General features: G+C 39.3%; 1 protein-coding gene across 2 annotated transcripts in view; it reads right to left on the bottom strand.

Moving 5' to 3' along the window:
- unc5da (unc-5 netrin receptor Da) overlaps positions 1 to 11,928 on the bottom strand; it is a 331,458-nt gene extending 319,530 nt beyond the window's left edge. For both annotated transcript variants that reach the window (XM_022667152.2, XM_022667151.2), the window contains exon 1: positions 11,602 to 11,928. In XM_022667152.2, coding sequence (XP_022522873.2) covers positions 11,602 to 11,734 — 133 coding nt within the window. In that variant the 5' untranslated portion in view covers positions 11,735 to 11,928. The remainder of the gene's footprint in view (positions 1 to 11,601) is intronic.
- Between the last annotated feature and the right edge of the window lie 1,231 nt (positions 11,929 to 13,159).

A 13,159-nucleotide genomic window follows, 5' to 3' on the forward strand; every position in this document is an offset into this window, starting at 1 on the left:
AGATTAGGACTTGTGCCAGAACACAAAAAGGGGTCGAAATAAAAAAAGGACAAGATTGCTCCGCCCTCGAATAAGAAAAACAGCCTGAGTTATTCTTCTATTCTTCTATTCTTTACTCTTGACCTTTTTTTTTCGCTCACCCACTCATCTTTTAGCCTTTCTTTTCTGATGTGCTTCTTTTCCTTCGCTTCTTTTTCATTCTCTCTCTTGCTCTTTCATATGCAGCATAAATGAAAATGGCTCTAAAAGCAAAAGCGGGGAAAAATAATGCATAAACCCCGAATTCTAAGAAGGAGGCCACCGGGAGATGGGAAGAGAGGAGAGGGAACGCAGGAAAACACTCGAGACACAAAATTACAGAAGCACTCTGGATTAGAGTGCGCTCTCTGTGCTTCAGAGAGAGAGACAGAGAGCGGCGGAGAGGCAAGAGAGATAGATTAGCAACATCCTGTCGCAACCTGAGAAACAACCAGTGGAGCCAAAGCTCAATTTTATCCCAAATGACCTTTTTTAATACTTCTTCACATTTTTTCTTTCGATGCCGTGGAATGTTCGGAATGTTTTTTGCTTTTCGAGAGATTGAAAGCTTTAGCATTCTAAAGTTCTACCAGGAGACTTTAATGCTACTAATGATCACTAATGTCACGACCAATCACCAGCTTCCGCCTGTCTTTAAATAAATGTTTTGAAAAAAGAAGTGTAACGGGATGGAGTGCTACAGACTAGTATCTCTCCAGCCCAGAGGGTTGATGAACCCTAGTGCAGAACAGTTGACCTCAAAGCAGGTAAACCCAAGAAGAAAAAAGGAAAAAATAAATAAATAAACACTCTGCTCCTCACGCGGGATCAAACACGTGTCGTCAGGGTCGCGGCCAATACACTACTGCTGCCCCAGCTAGTGAATTGGGACACGGCCGGGAAAAAACACCCTTATAAGGAATTAGGGAGCCCAAGAAGGGGCTTCTTGTCTCTCTCTCAGTTTTTCTCCTTCCTCTCTCTCAGTTTTTCTCCTTCCTCTCTCTCTCTTTTTCTCTCTCAGTTTTTCTCTTCTCTCTCTCTCTCTCTCTCTCTGTTTTTCTCCTTTCTCTCTCTCTCAGTTTTTCTCTTCTCTCTCTCTCTCTCAGTTTTTCTCCTTCCTCTCTCTCTCTTTTTCTCTCTCAGTTTTTCTCTTCTCTCTCTCTCTCTCTCTGTTTTTCTCCTTTCTCTCTCTCTCTCTCTCTCAGTTTTTCTCTTCTCTCTCTCTCTCTCTCTGTTTTTCTCCTTTCTCTCTCTCTCAGTTTTTCTCTTCTCTCTCTCTCTCAGTTTTTCTCCTTCCTCTCTCTCTCTCTCTCTCTCTGTTTTTCTCCTTTCTCTCTCTCTCAGTTTTTCTCTTCTCTCTCTCTCTCTCAGTTTTTCTCCTTCCTCTCTCTCTCTTTTTCTCTCTCAGTTTTTCTCTTCTCTCTCTCTCTCTCTCTGTTTTTCTCCTTTCTCTCTCTCTCTCTCTCTCTCTCAGTTTTTCTCTTCTCTCTCTCTCTCTCTCTGTTTTTCTCCTTTCTCTCTCTCTCAGTTTTTCTCTTCTCTCTCTCTCTCAGTTTTTCTCCTTCCTCTCTCTCTCTCTCTCTCTCTGTTTTTCTCCTTCCTCTCTCTCTCTCTCTCTCTCTCTGTTTTTCTCTTCTCTCTCTCTCTCTCTCTCTCTCTCTCTCTCAGTTTTTCTCCTTGCCCTCTCTCTCTCTCTCTCTCTCTCTCTCTGTTTTTCTCTTCTCTCTCTCTCTCAGTTTTTCTCCTTCCTCTCTCTCTCTCTCTCTCTCTCTCTCAGTTTTTCTCTTCTCTCTCTCTCAGTCTCTCTCTCTTGGTTCACTGAAGAACACTGGAGCACTGGAGATAAGTGGTCTTCCTCAGCACTGACCCTGAGCTCACCACAAAACACTGATTCACACCATTAACCAACACCCAGGAGATCCCATGCAAACACACACACACACACACACTCACACCAATGCACACACAAATACATGCAGGCACACACACATGCTCTCACACACACACTTACACACACATTCATAGCGATAAATATCTAGTTACCTCCACATGAACGGGTGTTTTAGCTACATTAACCCTTTTAGGCACAAAATATCAGATTTACTGATATGGACAAACAATTAGAAAGCATTAAATTAGAGCAGATCTGGGTTGTGATTTTTTTTAATCTGCAGGAATAAAGGTTATTTCTGAAGTGGCTTCTTCTCAGTAACTGCTGTGCACTAAGTGATGTTGACTATATCATTTGTATTTATATTTAATAACAGTAGCAGCAGGCAGCTGGCGTCAGGCACAGGGTGGTCTCATTGTGCGTCACGAACTTTGACATCAGCCACCCTGCCTTTACAAGCCAAAAGGAGTAATATCTTTTAAATAATGTAATAGAGTAAAAAATAAAATATTTTAATTGGAAAAGCAGATTAATTTAAGTACATTAAAGTCACAAGAGATGTCAATTCTTTAGTAAACATACACAAAAATATATACTGTTCAGCTTATACATTTTATACAATAATACTTTCACTCTTTATCATTTAAATTAGAAATTAAAGATCACAGCAGCTTATTTAAGTTTTAAACAGTACTCAGAATACTTAATAATAAATAGAGCATTGGAGCATTTATATATATGGCATTTGGCATTGAAACATATATAAAAAAATGAGTGCATCGTTACACCCCCATTGTTACACTTCAGGAAAAAAAAAATCTGGAAACTTTAAATCATGAACTCCGTATCATGAATTGAATCAAGTCATCAACAGGGTATTGTTACACCTCTAATATTTAGTGTGTAGACTTGCAGTGGTGTAAAAAATATTTTCCTCCTTTACAGATTTCTTTCTTTTTTTTTTTTTGCTTTTTCTATATAGTTATTTTTTTCCAATTATTAAACTAACTTTAATATCAAACAAAGATAACCTGAGTAAATATAAAAAGCCCTTTTTAAATGATAATTTTATTTATTAAAGGAAAAAAAAATCAAAGCTTTTTTGATAATCTGAAAAATGTAAGCATGACAAAAATGCAAATTCAAAACCGAAAGGCAAATACTTTTTTTCACCACTGTAAACTGCAAACATCAGCAATTGTTGAAAAGTAGTGATCTTGAGTTCATATCAGATGTGCTCAAAAATATCCATAAAATATGGATTGATAAAAAAAATTGATCAGTGGAAGCAGAACTAAATGCAGCTTTGCTGAAAAAGTACAGTTCACTTCCTACAACACTTCCTGTCTGAAACACAGAAAGTATTTAACCAATCTAAAGATTTCCAATTTTAAACTAGGGCTGCAAGTAAATATTATTTTGGTACTCGACTAATCTGATGATTATTTTTCTGATTAGTCGATTAATCAGAGTTTATTTATGCCAAGAACTACATCTCTATTTCCTGTGTGTATGGCCTGTCCTGTTTCTAACTTTCCCAACTCTGCTACACGGCAACATATTAAGCAATCAGCTCCACATTCTGTCTGCTTTTTTTCTTGTATTTTCTAAACTTCACTCTCTCCTGGATCTAACAGCTCAGAGCCAAATCCGTTTTTCCATATAAGTTAATTTATCAGTTATTTCAGTGTGCAGGTTGACAACAAACAGTCCTGCAGGCAGTTTAATTTCTTAAAGAGCCCGTATTCCCAAGAAACAAACACACACACACTGTAGACAGTGAGCCTAAATGTGTTTTAGGGTGCTTTCACACCTGCCTCGTTTGGTCCGGACTTTTGGACTTTTCAGTTTGGTCCGAACCAAAGTAGCAGGTGTGAAAGGGGCCGTGCACAACGGTCCGGACCAAAGGACCAGGTTTTGGTCCGATCAAGAGAGGTGGTCTCGGTCCGGATCTTCTGAACCATGGTCCGGTTCGCCTGCAGTGTGAAAGCGCTTTTCTGAATGGTTCCTCAACAACGGCAGCAGAAGAAGAAAAATAACCATCTACTACTGACTGCAGTCTGCGGGAAGGCGGAGTTGGACGTCCAGCGCGTCCAGTCCCACCCACTTTGTCCACGCCACGCCATGTCAGTCTTACAAGCTTGTAGTGTAACACAGTATTTGAGCCGGACGACGCGGCACATTATATTTAAAGTCCGATAACTGCCCTGTACATTGTTTACTTTCGTTCAGAGGCAGAGCTAAGACATGATGCTGACAAAGTGAGTGGGACTGGACGGCATGACGCTAACAAAGTGGGCGGAGCTGGATGCACTGGACGTCCTACTCCGCCTCCCTGCAGGCTGCAGTCAGTACCCTCTCAAAATAACCAGAAAAGCAGGAAAAATGAGCCGTGGATACAGCTGCTTCAGGACAAGAACATTCGTTTGGTGAAGTTGAACTAACCTAGAGTACTGTGCCTGAAGTTGCGGCTGCTGCTGGTATAAAAACCACAATAGCAGCAGCACTACTATGTAGATGAAATGATTCTGTTCATTCATTTTATCCTTATCTTGGAAAGGCTTCCCACCAAATGAACCACCCGCTGAATTATTAACACGCCAAAGTCAGACGCATGTCCTTCTAAAACCAATCAGCGTCAAGTTAAGGAAAACGCATCGATACGTAAGTGATGATGAAACTATGTAGGAGTATCACACAAAGGTCTTTGGTGCGCTCCCTAAACTGCAGTGTAAAAAAAAACAAAAATAGGCAGACCAAATACATACAATGTAGCAAACACATGAACCTTGGTTCGGACCACAGTCTAAATCACCACCCGGTGTCCTCATAGTGTCATTATTGAACATTATTAACCTGCAGGAAGAACTGAGGAGAATTTTCAGAAGGTAAACATAAGAGTTTAGATAGAGTCTGCAGTGTGGAACTATTTTACTGTGAAATATGAACACATACCGTAACCTATAACCTATGAAACTATATAAAACTATCCCCTATAAATTTCCTTTACACTTGCTGGAGAACAGTGCATTCAGTAGTGAGTGGAGAGCTACACTAGTGCTAATACCTACCCATTATATAAACCCAAATTATCCATCCACTATAAAAACAGCTAGTTATTACATATCAGATATCAGCCTAGAGTATGTACCATTACATACACATACATTTCAGCCAATCTGGGTGGAGCTCATTTAAATATATCAGTCTAAATGGCACAGTAAATAAGGAATGACTTCCAGGATTTCTTTTTTTTAATACGGTTCCTTTAAAAAGTTGTTAAATATGCCTTCTGGGAAATGTAGTCCCTAATACCAATTTCACAGTCATTTCACAGTTTAGCCTCGCCCATTCATGCTATAATTATTAGAAGTGTTTTTTTTTTCTCAGGCACAGTTTAGCCAATCAGGACTGGGCTCATTTGCATACAGTATATAAGTGTTAAAGGTAGAATAAGTAGACTTTTTTCTTGTCTTTTTAATCTTTACATTTAAGTCATTTTCTAAGTCCCTAATTTACACAGCCAATTACCCAACCCACTTATTAGGACTCCACCTATCACTAGTAATGACCCAACACACCAGGAGGGTGAAGACTAGTGCATGCCTCCTCCGATACATATAAAGTTTTCGAACTGCTGCTGATGTAGCATGCAAAAGTAGCCAGCACGCTTGGAGGAAAGTGCAGCGAGGCCAATTGCTGATAGTAAGCTAAATGAACGGGATTCGAACCAGTGATCTCTCGATCACAGTGTCCACTGAATGTTTCCAATAATTAAAGGAACAATCAATAATAAATGCAAGCGAGTGTGTGAAATGTGTGCCGCACCCCCTTTTCCTCAGATGCAAAGTTCATGCGGGTTGCCAGATTGACATAAAGTGTCAAACAACAATAAATCTTACTCTCTAGCTGATCAGTGAATACACCGTCTCTACTACGCTAGTGGTGATGTTAAATTACCCAGTTATGGTTAGCAACCTTCCTGAAGCTCATTGATTACCTGTTCAGCAGAAATACAGCCAGCTTACCTGTTTCCATGGCTGCAGCACACATGTTCCCAGCTGGCCACCAATATCAATAGATGTTGATTTCAGGTTGAATGTTGGTCATGACGTCAGATGACAACAGTTTTGTACTAGGATAACATCTAATACTGTTACGTGCCTGCATGGTTTGCATTCACTTCTGTATATACCTGGCAACCCAGGTAATGGAGTGGAAATGGAACTGGGTGAATGGCAGCAAGAACACATTCTGAGGCCACAACTCCACACAGATTACTATGTTGTAAAGCACAAGTTCACATAAGAAAATACTGTCCGAAGCTCTGCTGACAAGAGCTGCCAGTGCTTGAACTCGACATGTTTCCTTAATATCCGATGATACATTCTGATTATTTTATGAGTCTACGCATATTGAAATTTTAATATTAATTAACAATAGTGGCATGATGTAAGGGTTTCATAAACAGCTGTATGATTGTAAAGTAATTAAAGTAAACAAACCTATAGGAAAATACTACATCTAGAATATTGTATTTTTAAAGGAACAGTGGCAAAAACATTTGAACACACAGCTGAACAATATTATTATCATATATATATTTTTTAGTCCATAAATTGGAAAATTCAATATATACGCCCTTCATGCACTGGAAACAAGACCAAACGGTCTCGAAGGTCCACAGAACTTTCCTAGAAGCGCCGGCATGTCTCGCGTGACATCCTCTGACTATCGCCGATGAATATTAGTCATTAATTATAAACGCCGGGCAAGTTCAAACTGATTTCCATAGTTTGGAAAAAGAGCGGCAAAGGGAGGGGGGGTCAAATCCTCAGGGCTAATCCGCTCATCGACTTGCAAATGTCTCATTGTGAGGGATTGGTGAAGTTAAACAGAGGTCAAAAGGTCAAAGTCAGCCGTGCGCGGGGAAGACCGGAGGATGATGCAGCAATTACGGCCGCTCATTGTAACCCGCTCCCGATCGCATTCATTCATACGGGAATGATGTTTCAGTCTAATCCTTCTTAAATCATACGCTATGTTCCTATATATCCAACGATCTGTCTCATTTGCATACGGAAACGTGTGAGTTTTCTCTGCTCGACAGTCCCGGAGGGTTATCAGCTGCGCAGCTGTCTTCAGATATCAACACGTCACTGTATCAGATGGATGCGAAATGGAGAGCAGGAGATGCCGAATGCAATTATGGAATGTGGAGTTAATGGAATTGAGTTTTCTGGCATTAAAGAGCCCATATCCCACATTTTCACGTCTTTATGCTATTGATGCAACAAGACAAAAATAAGGAAATACTAAATACCAAATACTAAGTAACATTATTCACAAAAAATATATAGTCTAAATTCAGCTAAACCCATTTTTATCAAAAAGTTCTACTTTAGTCACACATTTAGCCAGCCAGTTACCTAACTACCTTAGAAGTTTTATTCTTATCATCAGACATGCATCTCAGCAATGCCATTTTAGTCATACATTTACCTCAGCAGTGCTATTCTAATCATGCTAATAAATTTACTGTAGCCATTCTACTCAAGTCACACTCAGACCTAGCTACCTCAGCAGAACACACTTCCACCAAAAAGCACAATACATTTACCTCAGCAGTGCTACTCTAATCATAAATTTAGCCAGCCAGTAAACTAGTTAGCATTTTAGCATTAAAGAGTCAAAGTCCCACATTATCACATTTTTATGCTATTGATGCAACAAGGTGAAATTTTTTTACAGGGTTTAAATAAATTTGCCCCTATTTTTACCAATAAAAAAAACACAGTCTGTATTTGTCTCTTGCTTTTTAAACAAAAGCAACAAGAAAACTACAATTGCATTTACCTCAGCAGTGCTACTCTAAGTCACACATTTAGCTAGCTACCTCAACAGAACACAATTTTACCAAAAAGCACAATATATTTACCTCAGCAGAACATATTTTTACCAAAAAGCGCAATATATTTACCTCAGCAAAACACATTTTTACCAAAATGTACAATACATTTACCTCAGCAGAACACATTTTTACCAAACTGCACAATACATTTACCTCAGCAGGAAACATGTTTACCAAAAAGCACAATATATTTACCTCAGCAGAACATATTTTTACCAAAAAGTACAATGCATTTAGCTCAAGAGAACACAATTTTACCAAAAAGCGCAATATATTTACCTCAGCAGAACACATTTTACCAAAATGCACAATACATTTACCTCAGCAGAACACATTTTACCTAAAAGCACAATACATTTACCTCAGCAGTGCTAATCTAAATCTAAATTCTACTTTAGTCTCACATTTAGCCAGCCAGTTAGCTAGGTACCTCAACACTGTCATTCTAACCATACATGCATCTCAGCAGTGCAATTATAGTTATACATTTACCTCAGCAGTGCTATTCTAATCATACTAGTCAATTTACTTTAGCCATGCTATTCAAATCACACATTTAGCTAGCTACCTCAGAAAAACACATTTTAACCAAAAATCACAATACATTTACCTCATAAACTTTATTCTAGTCACATGTTTAGATAGGTAATAAGCTATCTACCTCAGAAGTGTCATTCTAATCATACATGCATCTCAGCACTGCAATTGTTGTCATACATTTACCTCAGCAGTGCTGTTCTAATCATACAAATCAGTTTACTTCAATTTATTTTTTTTAACCAGAAAGCACAATAGATTTACCTCAGCAGTGCTGCTCCAATCTTAAATTCTACTTTAGTCACACATTTAGCCAGCTACATCAGAAGTTTCATTCTAATCATACATGCATCTCAGCAGTGCAATTGTGGTCATATATTTACCTCAGCAGTGGTTTTCTAATCATACTAATCAATTTTCTTCAGCTATGCTATTTACTTAGCAGTGCTCCTCTAATCATAAATTCTACTCTAGTCACTTTTAGCTAGCTACCTTAGCTAGCTGTGTCACTCTAATCATACATGCATCTCAGCCTTGATTATGCCATCTTACATTTACTTCAAAAGGGCTATTCCACTCATGAATATACCTCAGCACGGCTGCTCAAATCACACAAGAGAAATTTACACAAAATCAGTTGATCTTTAGGTAAACAACAACAAACAAAAAATGCTAATGCTAGCCCTGTATAGCTTGTATCTTTCAGCTGTAAAACCAGTCAGTTTACGCAGAGGTAGGAAACTGATACCAGGCATGAAAAGTATGATAAGTGATACAGCAAGCTTGATTTCATTCATTCTTTTTTTTAAAAAAGAGTGTAAAAATGAACCTGAACCTGTCGTTTTTGTTATGTTACTGCGCTACAGTACGGTAATATAACTGCGCTAGTTTTTTTTACACACACTGTAATAATGATTGGTCACTGACTATAGTGCAGATATGCCAAGTGCTGCTCAAAATATGACGTGGTTTTTGCACCTGAAAATGTGTTTGTTACACTTTTTATATCTGAAACATTTTTCTTCTACTGTTTAATGGTGATGATATTCTGCTTTAACTTCCTAAAATTACCAAAACACTGCAAACAGAATTCCATAAAACATTGGGTAAAAAAAGTGCATACACCCCGTCACTTCTTTTATTGTATTTGTTTATGGTTACTCTCTTTTTTCACTGCTATTGCTGTCATTGAGGATTGTGTTGGTAAAAAGCTTTGTGAATTGTAGTGGTTATAGACACTTATAAAAAGAGAAAAAGGAAGAGAAAGAAAGAAAGAAAGAAAGAAAGAAAGAAAGAAAGAGCGGCTGATATAAGTAGAGAAAGAAAAAGAAGAGAGAGAATGATTGAAAGTCAAATAGAGACTAAAGAAATAAAAAGGGCTAAAATAGGAAAAGAGAATTACAGACAGATGAAGACTGATTGAGGGAGAAAGAGAAAAGAAAGAGATACTGATGAGAGGGACAAAAGGATCGAGAAAAAGAGACAAAATGAGAAACAGATGAAAAGAATGGAGTGATGAACTGATAGATATTTCAAAAGCTAGAGAGAGAAAAAGAGATAATTGAGAGAGCAAAAGAGACAAATACATGGATGGAAAGATAGATAATGTCAGAGAGACAAAGGGAGAAAGAAAGAGAGAGATGGGAAGAATGATGAAGGGGGGACTAATGAACAGGAAGAAAGACAGGATGAAAACCATAAAAGAGAAGAGAAAGACATAGAATGAGTGACAGTTGGAGAGAATGAAAGACAGGGCGGGCAAAATGTGAGACAGATGAAGAGAGGAGAGAGACTGATGGAAAGATAGATAGATCCCTTACAAGCAAGGGGTAGGCGGATGGAAAGAAATAGACTGAAAGAGAGAGAATGAGAGATAGAATGAGTAGAACAAGAGAGATAATGATGGAGAGAGACAGACTGGTGGATATAAAGACTGATAACAAGAAAAAACTAATGGCAAGAGAAAGAGAGAGAAAGAAGAAGAATAGATCGATCTCTGATAGAGAGAGACAAATGATGAGCAAGTGCTACACTGACAGAGAGACAGAATGAGACAGGGATGAAGAGAGGAGATTGGGAGAGACACATAGAATGAGATACAGATGAAGAGCATGAGAGAGAAAGAATGAGACAGAGAGAGAGATAGATGTGGAAGGATGAGCAAGAAGGACTGATGGAGGGATTTTGAGAGATAAAGGGATAGAGAGATCAATGATGAGCAACCGTTACACTGATTGAGAGAGAGAAAGAGATACAGAATTAAAAACAGATAAAATAAGGGGAGAGAAAGACAGAGAAAACAGAATAAGAGAGATGAATAGAAATAAAGAGAGAGTGAATGAGATACAGATAAAGAAATGAGTGAAAGAGACTGAGAGACAAAATTAAAGTGTGAGGTGAACGAGGAAGACTAATGAACAGATGAAAAGAGATAGAGATGATGGGCAAGGGCTCCACAGACAGAGAGAGAATGAGATACAAAATGAGAAACAGATGAATCAAGGGAAGAGAGAGCCTAAGAGAGACAATGAGAAAGAGACAGACAGAATGAGAGAGAGATAGAATGATGGAAAGAGAGACAGAATGGGAAAAAGAGAGACAGAATGAGTGAGGGAGAAAGATGGACAGAGAGAGAAAGAGAAATCAAAGAATGAATGAGAAAGACTGATGGAGAGATTATAAGAGATAGAGACATAGAGAGAGAGAGACAGAGAGACAAACAGATAAATAAGGCGAATAGAGATACTGACAAAGAGACTGATGGAGAGAGAGATACAGAATGAGAAACATGAATAAATGGGAGAGAGAATGAGAGAGAGACAGAATGAAAGAGAGAGAGAGAAAGAGAGAGAGAGAGAGAGAGAGAGAGAGAGAGAGAGAGAGAGAGAGAGAGAGAGAAAGAGAGAGAGAGAGAGAGAGAGAGAGAGAGAGAGAGAGAGAGAGAGAGAGAAATACTGTTGTTGGGTGAACATGCTTAAAGCTTCGTGTCGTTTCAGGAGCTCGCGCTGCCTGTTGCATCTGCACCGCGCGCTCGATGCGGATTAACACACACACACGCGCCGCTCAATCACACACCAGTACGCGAGCAGGTCTCGCGCCCTAACCGCAGCACACACAAACGCCGTTTAAATCCACTGCACGAACTTTCTCACTTCACAGAGCACGTAGTGTGTGTGTGTGTGTGTTGTGTGTATGTTGTGTGTGTGTGCGCGCGCGCGCGCGTGCACTATCCCGCAGTACTCACCTCCTCTGGCAGCTGTGGCGGAACTTAGCAGCAGCATCAGCTTTAGCAGCAGCAACGCCGCGACGGAGCGCGTGCAGGAGCCGCGAGCCATCACTGCGCAGCCCGTGCCCGGGACCGAGCGCGCGCATCCCATACAAACAAACCGCCGCTCACCCCGGAGTCCGGCCCGCGCCGTTAGTCCTCACGAGACTCTCAGAGTGACAGAGACGGAGCGCGCGCACACAATCCGAGTAGATGCGCGAGGAGGGGAGTAAAACACCCGCGCCAGTGCGCGCGAGGAGTGGAGGGATGGAGAGAGCGAGAGCGAGAGAGAGAGCGAGAGAGAGAGGGAATGAGAGAGGGGGGGGGGGGGGGCGGAGACCATAAAACACACGCGCTCGTGCTCAGACGCCGAGACCGTGCGCTCGAGACAGCAGCGCGAGACTGGCCACTATACAACAACAGAAACAGCAGCAGAAGGAGTGGAAATGGGAATGGGAGGAGTCTAAAAACTCAATTATATTAACAATAAACATATAATACGTGCTGTGGACGTGAACTCGATTAACGATTTATTTTGATATTCGAGTGTTAGTGGACGAATATTCGATTAATCATGTTGGTCAATAGTGTTTTGAGCGCTGGATAACCAGCACCAGACAGGGATAAACTAGTATTTGATGTGTTTTTTTTCCCCATTAGACCTAAATTCTGTTCCAGTGGTGGAAAAATACAAAATGCTGGGTTCTGTCTGTAGTGCACACAAAGAAAAACTCCAAATTTAATTCAATGCGTTTTAAATGTCCACTGCATTGGAAGCATCGGTTTAACATTTTTTATATATGTATATATTTATTTGATATTGACTGTTTATTTTACAAACTATCCCTGAACATGATATATATATATATATTTTTTTAAGTATTTGAAATCATGTAAAAAACTGCTGTTTTTTCCCCCAGTACAGTGGGCAGGGCTGAACTTCAGTTCCAATGACTTGTAAACTTTTTAATTGGCTGGTTTATGGTCTAATTCTCATGGTCAATATGTCTCAAACAGTGTTATGCACAACAGAACATTTTAAAAACAAAAGACAATAGCTTCATTTGGAGATGTAGCTAATGTTATATAATATATTATATATATTCATTAATTGTTCAATTATCATGCTGATGCTCTCAAAGTCTCAGAAGCTCACACATATATATATATATACAATTTTTCCTCCATATTGTAAATATTATGTGTCTACAAATGTAATAATACACTTTATAAAATACTTTCTATTTAATTGCATGCCTGAAATCTGATTTATTATAAATATTATTTTCTTACAGATTCACTCTCTATGCTATTCAGTACAGTGGGCAGGGCTAAGCTAATGGCTGGTTCATGATCTAATTCTAATGGACAACAGAACTCACATAGTGCACAACAAAACATTTTAAAAACACGAGACAATAGATGATGTCCATTGTAATGGACGCAGGGTCTGAAAGTGTTAAACAATGGCACGCCATTCAACTAACACCACACCAATTATAGACCACCCTTAACTAACATTAAAATGTTTAATTTA

The sequence above is a fragment of the Astyanax mexicanus genome, chromosome 17, assembly GCF_023375975.1.
Source record: "Astyanax mexicanus isolate ESR-SI-001 chromosome 17, AstMex3_surface, whole genome shotgun sequence".
NCBI classification, from domain to species: Eukaryota; Metazoa; Chordata; class Actinopteri; order Characiformes; family Acestrorhamphidae; genus Astyanax; species Astyanax mexicanus.